The 10,632-nt window shown below is 37.1% G+C and overlaps 1 protein-coding gene across 1 annotated transcript in view; it reads right to left on the minus strand.

Moving 5' to 3' along the window:
* The window catches only part of LOC103598829 (disks large homolog 2-like), a 192,171-nt gene that overhangs the window by 167,419 nt on the left and 14,120 nt on the right, over positions 1 to 10,632 (minus strand). The window contains exons 2-3 of the mRNA XM_008582881.1: positions 6,132 to 6,276; positions 3,771 to 3,909 (exon numbers count right to left, since the gene is read on the minus strand). Coding sequence (XP_008581103.1) covers positions 3,771 to 3,909; positions 6,132 to 6,276 — 284 coding nt within the window. The remainder of the gene's footprint in view (positions 1 to 3,770; positions 3,910 to 6,131; positions 6,277 to 10,632) is intronic.

The following is a 10,632-nucleotide window of genomic DNA, read 5'->3' on the forward strand; positions in this document are numbered from 1 at the left end:
GATCCCACATACAGACCGGTTCCCGCTCACTGGCTGAGCGAGGCGCGGGAGCAACGCCGAGGCTTGCGATCCCGTTGCCGGTCCCCGGTCCGGTACGGGGGCAACACTGAGGGTTGCAATCCGTTGCCGGACACGGAAAAAGACAAAAAGACCAAAAAAAAAAAAAAAAAAAAAAAAACTTTCTTTGATGCCGTAGGCTATTCTTATGGAATTCATGTAAAACTCAAATTTACGCATAAATATTTCATAAGTGCCTCCAGTGGGGTTAGGGAACTCTGCTAGGGCTATATAGAATTGACTTGTTTGTTAGCTTCTGTTAGCAGTTTCCTAGACTTTTGGATTTTACAAACCTTGAACATTTGAAAAAATAAGGACTGCCATAAAATTGCCAACTTTTTCTTTTCTAGGTAGTACATAATAAATAATTGCCATTGAGAAACCAACCTAAATGTCCATCAGTGGATGACAGGATAAGAGAAATGTGGTATATATACACAATGGAATACCACTCTATCATAAAAACCAATGAAATTCTGCCATTTGCAGCAACATGGATGAGCTTGGAGAAAATTATGTTAAGTGAAATAAGTCAAGCACAGAAAGACAAATACCACATGTTCTCACTTATAAGTGGGAGGAAAGGAAGGAAGGAAGGAAGGAACTAAGGAAGGAAGGAAGGAAGGAAGGAAGGAAGGAAGGAAGGAAGGAAGGAAGGGAAAGAAAGAAAGACCATAATAAAACATTGAACTTTCAGAAGGAGAGAACAGACGTATAGTTACTAGAGGTGGGAGAGGGGGTAGGGAAGGGTGCATAGGTAGAAATGGGGCAAGGGACACAAAAAGTAATTACAGTTTGTGATGATGAACATGCTAATAATATTGATTTGATGACCACATACTGTATGCAAATACTGATAGTCAACTCTATACACGTAAATATGTCTAAATAAAAATAAATAAATAAATGACTGCCATGTACTACCACAATTCTTTTACAAAAGAAAGGATATTTGGATACCAAAATATACAATCTCAAGATTTTTAAAAAAATTAATAAATTAGGCTTAGTGGACAACTTCATTCAGGAGTGGGGTCTGCAAAATCAGGGAACAGACATTGGGGAATCTCCTGCTTTTTGCCCCTATTTGATACAGTTCTTAGATGCCATTTCTCATTCAGTTTCACACTTCTAGTGCAGTGCCCGCTGTGTAGCAGGAAATATTCAATTAATATTTATGAATGAGACAACAAATCTGCCTCTGAGCAAATGCCTCTGAGATCCAGGGTAATGACTACAGCACAGAGCACCCGTGAGATCACACCAACGATGGTGAGGGAGTGGCGGAAGGGTGTGTGTGTGTGTGTGCGTGTGTGTGTGTAAACTGGTACAATTTACTTCACAAGTTTTCTAGGTACCACCATTTAGAAGATTTTATGCAGAGTTATTGGCGAGATTGTCCTGTGGGAGAACAAAGGAGAAAGCAGGGGCAGGAAGTAAGTTACTGAGACATATCAATGTAGAGAGAAACTGACACTCTTCCTGGGACTCCAACTGTAAAAACGTTCTACGTGACATCCAAAGTGGATTAAGAATTATAAGTATACCCACTCTAAATAGATAAAATGCATTGAGTGTTTATTATGTGCCAGGCACTGTTCTAAATTCTTTCTATTCGTTATCTCATTTAATCATTACATCAACCTGTTAAAATAGATTCAATTCCTATTGCCTTGTACAGATGAGGAAACTGAGGTTGCGGAGGTTAAATAATTTGTCCAGGGTCACACAGTTAGCCAGCGAGAGGTCATTCTCAACCCTGATCTATCTGTCTTTAGAGCTCACCAAAACTCTCAGGTTCCTTTCTAGCCACATATTTTTATAATGAGCACAATTTTTGTATGACTTGGTTTTCATTTGAAAAATAAGGAGGAAATCAAAATGATTCTTCCTATCCAGGATTTTAAAGCTGTTAGGGCATTCAGTTTTTCTACATAAAAAGTGTGTGACCATAAGCAAGTTCCCTAACTTCTTTGAACTTCCATTTCTACATCTCCAAAATGGGTATGAAAGCCCTTCTCTCTATATTTTTAGGAAAATCAAAACAGCTAGCAAAGGGTCTTGATTATAAAGGGGCTTTAATAAACATTAATTCACTACGGGGCCTATTAAGATAAAATGACATTTTGAAATTAAAATCATATTAAATATTAGCAATAGGATGACAACAAATAGATCACTGCTCTGGTGGATAAAGGTACCTATATTTACACAATTCTTTAGAGTATTATCTTTGCTGCAGCCCTCATTTTAATTAAGTGCGTAGAGATCAGACATTGCAGCACAGGAAGAAGTTTATACTTGATTTGCACCACAGATGCACATTTTCAGCATCCAGACATCCCATTCCTTGGCTAAAGATATAACAAGCTACTTCAGCAAACCTGATATTGCCAAATAAATGGAGAATGCTTAATCATTTAAAAAGATATACCAAAGAACGGAAAGGCCAAAGCATGCACTGTACCAGTGAGGAAAGTTAGCCAGCAGGAAGTCTCCTCTACTTTTTAAAAGGCTGACAAATGGCTTCAATTAGGCAGGCAGGATATAAAACCAAAACAGCTCATCTCTATCATTTTTTACATATAAACACATACAGAAAAAAAGTGAACATTTCTATATGTAGTCTCATTTTTGGCAAAAGTATTATTCATGGAGAAAAATCAAGTTGCAGAGAAACATGTAAAATATGAACTTATTTTGTAGAAGCAATGTCAAGCCCCACCTATGCCTGAGTATGCATCTGTATGTCTTTGTGTGAATATGGAGAAGGTATGAAAAGTTCATGCCAGGCTGTCACCTTGGGCACCTCAAGACAGGCCACTCCAGAGAGAGTTTGGGGGAGATTTTTGTTTCTTGACCATTTTTACATTCCTTTGCTAAATGTAATGAACAAACATTATTTTGAAACAAAAACATTTAAAAATTTAAAAAGTATATTATTATTCATCCATCCATTCATTCATCAATTTATTCATCATCCAATATTTATTGAGTCCTTAGTGATGACCCTTTAAATAAACCAAGTTGGTCATCTCTGTGAACTGTCCGACCTGACTTTTCAGAGATGGGCCGGCTAAATTTGGCCGCACTTGCGGGATTAGCAATGTGGTACTGCGTTCTTCCCTAGAATCTTGCCCTATTCTCCTTTGGAATTAATGGGGTACATTAAATTCAAACCATTTGGACTTTGCTCATTTTCTTTCTATTTATAGTTACTGCAGTAGAAGGAAGGTTGATTGACTCCCACGTTCCATTGAATTGTAGGTGGCCACTGGTGGAGAGAATATGGTTGAGTCAAAACACCAGGTGAAGTTCTGACTTTCATTAACCAGTTATGTAATATTTGCATGCTACTTCCTTCTTTTTGAACTTCAGCACTGTCTTCTCTTCTTAAGTAATAATATCTATTTCAGAGTATGGCTGTAAAGCTCAAATAGAATGAGATATAGAAAGCATCAATAAATGGCAAAGTGATGGGTAAGTGTACAGTACTATTTCCCCACAAAGATTTTGTAATTTGCTTCCTAACAGAGAACAATAACATATGTTTACAATTATTTGCAGATTTCCACTTGAGGCAAGACTATAATAAGCTTGAATGGCACTCAGAAGGTTTAGTTAGTCCCGAAAGCAACAGCTAACATATTAGGCAAATGTGATTTCTTCCTGGTAATGACAGAAAACCCAATTAACAAACGAGCATATCTGACCTGGTGTAGTCGTCTTCAACAAGCATGTGCTTTGGAATTGGTGAATACCTTCCTGGAGAGATGGGTGGCAGGGAGGTTTTATATTCTAAAGTGCCATTGTTGCCAGAGAGTAGATGGTTTTCCATCGATGGAGAATAAGCTAAGGGGTGGGGGGAAAAAAGAAACCTGTTATGTGGGTGCTTCAATGTGTCATACTATACTTCAGAGGATGTGTTAAAAATAGAAAGACTTTTACATGCCAAGGATTTTCTTGTCCTCCAAGAGGGGGGGATTGCTGTTTGTTTCCATTTAATATATACAAGTACATGGTGACTTTAGGATTGGAAAGATGCAATAACAACTATATCTGTAACTCCAGTTAGTACAATTAGGTGAAAAAAAAGAATTGGAGGAGAGATCCAGTACACCAATTTCAGAACGATGATTAATTTTCTATTGAAATAAAAATGTTAGCTTTCTAATTGCAGAGCTCACATTCTTTTCACATAATTAATATCCAATCATCAAAAGCAAAAGGCTCCTAGGGAGCAGGTTCTTGTATAAGACTTTCTCCCAAAATATGCTGTATTCCAATCCCAGAAAGGCCAAGAACTCTGGCCTTTTTTTTCCATTCTTTCTGCCTAATTTTTGTCCCTTTTAGGGGATTGAAAACATCTCCTAAGTGGGTCTCCTGTACCTCTTTCTCTCCTTAAATCCATTTTATACATTGAGATGAAATAAACCCTTCTGAAACCCAGCTCTAATCATGCTGTTCTTTTGCTTAAATGCTTTCCATTGCCACTATGTATTGAATATAGTAAAAACTCTCCTTTTTGCCATTCTTATAAAATTCATCCATTTAGATATCCCCCTTACACATATCCTATGGTCCTCAAACATAGCCTGTGCTTCCTGACATCTGCACTTCTGTTCCACTGAATGAACTACCTACAAGTTATGTTTCCTATGCTATCTCAGATGTTGAAATTGCATCCATTCCTTGATACCTTTCAAATGCCAGTCTCTGCATAAAGATTTTTCTCATCTTCCAAAGACAGATGATGTATCTCCTTCCTTTGAGTTCCTAAAGGACACTTATTTTTACCTCTCCTATGGTATATACATCCCTCTTATTCTGCCAAATATTGCTGCTATTTACATATCTGAGTTAGCATTCCTTCCAACTGAGTTCCCTAAAAGCCATGATCATATCTCCATTGCCTCCTATATATTATTTTACAAGGTATCTTGCACATATTAAGTTACTCAATACATACTTCTCGAATTGACTAGAAAGGTTGGTTTTCTCCCTTTTGTATCTTTGACCTTGACCTTATAAGTCCTCATAAAGTGGCTCACAGTCTCAAGGCCTTTTAAAAAAAAAATCATCTATTTTGAAAAACTCTGAAAATTAAAACTGTTTTGTGTCTTAAGGTAAAGCTGGTTTCAGCTCACTGCCTGCTTGAAAAAAACAAATATATTTGGGGCAAGCCATTTTAGTATCATCACTAAGAAAAGCAATAGCTAACATAATGGTTAGGTAACAAAATTATTCAACCCTTAAATTTCTCTCAAGAGAAACACTTAAATCTAAGAGGAGTTAAAATACTTGCTTAAGAGCATAGTACCAATTAATGGCAGGTCTTGAAGACATCTTGAGTTCCCAGTCTCACAATTGTATTCTCAAAATTTCAGCATGAGCGAGTTTACGGATGTCAACAAAACTGTCCCTTAAATTTACAAAAAAAAATAAATAAAATAAATAAAAAAGTGAATTGCTTCTAAGTCTAGTCCCTAAAGACAGAACCTTAGGTAAGGTTTTTGTTGGCCTGTTAAGAAGAGGAGAAAACATGGGGATTGGGTAGAAGTGGACTTTGTGAGGACCCCAACATAGCGTTTCATTAGTTAATTGTTAACTGTTGCCCTAGAAGCCCCTATCCCCAACCCACCTCTACTGCCACAGTGACTGATCATTTTCTCTGGCTTCCCTGCCAATATAACAAATTCAGGTAAAGGTAAGAGCTATAATGGTGATTGAGGATCATACTTTTGCCACTCAAGCAAAAAATCCCTGCCTTAAGGAAGAAGCATAGGGCTGTCTCTGGTCTATTTTTTACCACCCTCTCTTTTCCACTCAGCTACTACATTAAGCCTTTCCATAATGATGGACCTGCCAACTTATCAGGATGTCCCACTTTCAAAATACTAGGTAAAGGCCTGCAAGATAACATGGGCATGAAGCATAGGATATTCCCTCTGAAATATTTCCAGAAGCTAGATGTGAGGGAAAGTGCAAGCAGAAGCCGTTGCTGGTAGTTTTGTAGAACTGCAATTTTGCAAACCTGGCATGCTATTTGAAGATGACACTGGTGTGGTACTTACAGTGAGTAATATCAGGTGGACCATAAGGATCAGTCATATAAATGGTGGTGGGTTTGCCAACTTTTAGATAAACTACATCCGATGTGTTCTTCAATATTGCTACAGCCTCTTCATGTGTTACTTCTTCTAAACTGTAGTTGTTTACCTGGAGGACAGAAAAATTCAATATTAGAGTTAAACCTATGCAGCTGAAGAGAAATATTCAGGCAAGAAGATATCTGGAATTGTGACCTTCTTGAAAAATTAGATTGTAATAATTACAGTCCAGTACCCATATCATATTTTGTCAAATAAGGTACAGTAGTTAATGCTATGAAGCAAGATTGCTTCTGCCTTTTTCTATGAGAAAGTGACATGTTATAATGGAATTTAGAATAGTATTTGTGGAAAAGGGAAATGAGTGGTCAAATGTCTTTCTTATTTTGCTAATAAGAAAATTCTTGTGATTACAGAAGTAATATTTATTCACTGAAGAAAACTTAAAAAAAAAAAGAAAAGAAAAATTATTCGTAATCTCCCTGATAACAGTTTGGGTATGTTGTCCCCCACAAAGGCCAAAATCTGATCCCCAATGTGGCAGTATCGGGAGTTGTTTGGATCATGGGGGACAGACCCCTCATGAATACATTAATATGTTGGTGGGGGGGTAGTGAGTGAATTCTTGCTCTATTAGTTCCCACGAGAGCTGATTGTGTAAAGGACCCTGGCCCCTTCCTTCTCTGTTTCTCGCTTTCTCTTGCTATGTGATCTTGCACCCACTGGCTGCCTGCCACTTTCCACATGAGTAGAAGTAGCCTAAGGCCTGTGCAAGATGCAGCTGTCCCAGAATCGTGAGCCAAATAAACCTCTTTTCTTTATAAATTACCCAGTCTCAGGTGTTTGTGCTATAGCAACACAAAAATAGACAAATACACTCCCTACTTGGATATATTTCTTTAAATCGTGACTATATTATATATATTGTTTTGGAAGCTGCTTTTTAAATTCAGAGTGCTTATATTATATCCATAACATTAATATACTTCAATAACATGACTTTTGCTTTCTACAGAGTATTGTGTTGAATGGCTATAACAAAGATTTTTTAAAAATTTAATTTATTTTTTTTCATTGTATATGTTTATGGGGTACAGTTTCTTGTTTCAAAGCATGACATATTGTATAATGATCTAATCAGAATAGCTAGCATATCTGTCACCTAAACATTTATCATTTCTTTGTGGTTATAACATTCAAGATTCTCTTTTCTGGCTAATTTGAAATACACAATACAATATTATTAGCTATTGTCACCCTAGGGCACTAGAACTTATTCTTCCTATCTAACCATAACTTTATAACATAATGATTTAACTAATCTCTTACTAGTGGATGTTCAGTTTGCTTCTAATATTCTGCTACTATAAATATTGGTGCAATAAATCTTTTTCTATATTTGTGCATAACTTTGATGATTTCTTTGGGATAAATCATACAAGTGCACTTGCTGAAGCAAACTGTACGAACATTATTAAGCCTTTTTTTCCTTTTTGTCTTTTTTCATGTCCGGCAACAGATCGCAACCCTCAGTGTTGCGCCCGTACCGGACCAGGACCGGCAACGGCATCGCAACCCTCGGTGCTGCGCCCGCACCTCGCTCAGCCAGTGAGCGGGAACCGGTCTGTATGTGGGATCCGAACCCTCGGCAGGAGCGCCACCGTGCTCCCAAGCGGCGCACTGTAGCAGTGCGCCACCGGGCTGGCCCCATTAAGCCTTTTGATACCTATTCCTGAAGTGCCATCTAGAAAGAGGAACCAGTTAACTCTCATACCAGCACTATATGAGAGCCCACATTTCCCTACAACTTTATCAAACCCACATTTCATCACTTTAAAAAATTTTCCCATGAAAATGTCATTTAACATGAGTCTATTTTCTAAGCAAAGAGTGTGGATGTTTGAACACAGGGCTTTGCAGGTTCAAGGGTACCTAATTGCTATCAGCTTTAACAGAAATGCCCTTTTTCATTGCACAGAAAAGCCTGTGATACATGTGCAATTCTTACTTTGTGGCAATGGCATTACAGTGGATCTCTGCAGCACTTTTCTGAAATGATCTAAAGGTAGTACCTTCAGAAAGACTTAGTCTTTGAGTAAATGAGAATCAGCATTTAGAAAGTATTTCAAATACCAAGGTTATCCTTATTTGACTTCTAATTTTTAAAAAATAAATTTTATTGTATATATTTTAGGTTTATAACATGATGTTATGGGATAAATGGATAAATATGGATAGTAAAATGGTTACTATAATGAAGAAATTAGCATATCCATCATAACACATAGTTACTGTTTTTGTGTGACAAGGAGCAGATAAAATCTAGTTATTTGACAAAAATTTCTAATATAACACAATTTTATTGATTATAATCTTCATGTTGTACATTAGATCGCTAGACTAGTTCATCCTACATATCTGCTACTTTGTATCCTTTGAACTACATCTCAACATGCCTCTCCCTCCCCAACTACTGTTTTATTCTCTCTCTCAATATATACAACCTTTTTTGTTTGTTTAAGATGCTGCATGTAAGTAAAATCATGCAATATTTTTCTTTCGTTGTCTAGATTATTTCACTTAGCATAATGACCTCCAGGTCCATCCACGTTGTGGCAAATGGTAGTATCACCTTCTTTCTTAAGGCTGAATAATATTCCACTGTATAGATATACCATAATTTCCTTACTCATTCTTCTGTTGACAGAGACATAGGTTGTTTCAATATCCTGGCTATTGTGAATGGTGTAATGAACATGACATTGTAGATGTTTTTATGAGGTAGTGATTTCGTCTTATGTAGGTATATAACTGAAGAGAGATTGCTGGGTCATGTGGTAGTTCTATTTTTAATTTAAACGAGTGTGAAGTGATATTTCATGGTGGTTTTGATTCACATTTCCCTGATAATTAGTGATGTTGAGCATCTTTGCATATACCTGTTGGCCATTTTTGTGCCTTCTTTAGAAAAATGTCTATTAAGGTCCTTTGCCTGTTTTTTAATCAGGTTTTTTGTTTCTCTATTGAGTTGTATGAGTTCTTTATAAATTTTAGATATTAATCTCTTATCAGATATTTGGTTTGCAAATATTTTTTCCCAATCCATAGGTTGCTGTCTCATTTCTTTGATTGTTTTCTTTGCTGTGCAGAAGCTTTTTGGCTTGATGTAGTCTCATTTATTTATTTTTGCTATTTTAGCCTCAGCTTTTGATGTGATAGCCAGAAAATAATCATTGCCAAGGCCAATGTCAAGGAGCTTTTTCCTTATGTTCTCTTCTAGGACATTTATGGTTTCAGACCTATGTTTAGGTCTTTTACCCATTTGAAGTTGATTTTTGTGTATGGTGTAAGATTAGGGTTCAGTTTCATTCTTTTGCATGTGGAAGTCCAGTTTTTTCAGCACCATTTGTTGGAGAGACTATCCTTTCCCCACGGTGTCTTCCTGGTACCCTTACTGAAAATTAGTTGATCATGTATGTTTGAATTTATTTTGGCCACCTTCTTTTAATGGAGTGATTCTTTAGTTACTTTCTGTTGAGATGATGTAGAATGAAAACTAATGTGCCAATAATATTGGATTGGGTCTCTATAGTATATAATCTTGTGCTATCTAATTAGCACTTAGTCATATAATACCTTGCAGCACTGCTGTTTATTTATTTATTTATTTTTTTATTTTTGAGGTAATTGTAGATTCACATGCACTTGCAGGAAATAATACAGAGATCCCAACCCTTTACATAGTTTTCCCCGGTGGTAACATCTCATAAGATTATAATCAGGATATTGACATTGATATAGTCAGAGTGTAAGGGCTGGCCAGTTAGCTCAGTTGGTTACAGTGTAGTGTTATAACACCAAGGGCAAGGGTTTGGATCCCTGTAATGGCCAGCTGCCAAAAAATAAATAAAGATATATAACACTTCTGTCACCATAAGGATCCCTTAAGTTGCCCTTTGTAGCCACACCCACTGCCTTGTGTTGAATGCCCCCCCAAAACTTAATCTCTACTGTAACTGTTGAGGGTGAGAAATCCTATTATGGTAATTGAAAGGTGGGGCCTTGAAGAGGTGATTAGATTGTAGGACTGTGCTGTAGTGAATGGGTTAATAACAGTGGTCATAGACGTGGTTTGGAGGGCTTTAAAAAGAGAGGAGGTTAGTCTCTGCTCTCTCTGCTCCACCATTTCACAATGTGATACCCTGCTGTCACTGAAGTCACCACCAAAGAAAGCTGTCACCAGATGTTTCCCCTGGACTTTGGACTTCCTCGCCTCTGAAACTGTAAGCAGTAAATGTCATTTTCTTACACATTACCCAGTTTCAGGTATTTTGTTATAAGCAACAGAAACGGGCTAATACATCCACTCTCCTGCCACCTCAATCCTCTCCTTAACTCCTGGCAACCACTCATCTTTTCTCCGTTTCTGTAATTTTGTCATTTAACAAATGTTATATAAATGTCA

The sequence above is a fragment of the Galeopterus variegatus genome, unplaced genomic scaffold (assembly GCF_000696425.1).
Source record: "Galeopterus variegatus unplaced genomic scaffold, G_variegatus-3.0.2 Scaffold2752, whole genome shotgun sequence".
Lineage (NCBI taxonomy): Eukaryota > Metazoa > Chordata > Mammalia > Dermoptera > Cynocephalidae > Galeopterus > Galeopterus variegatus.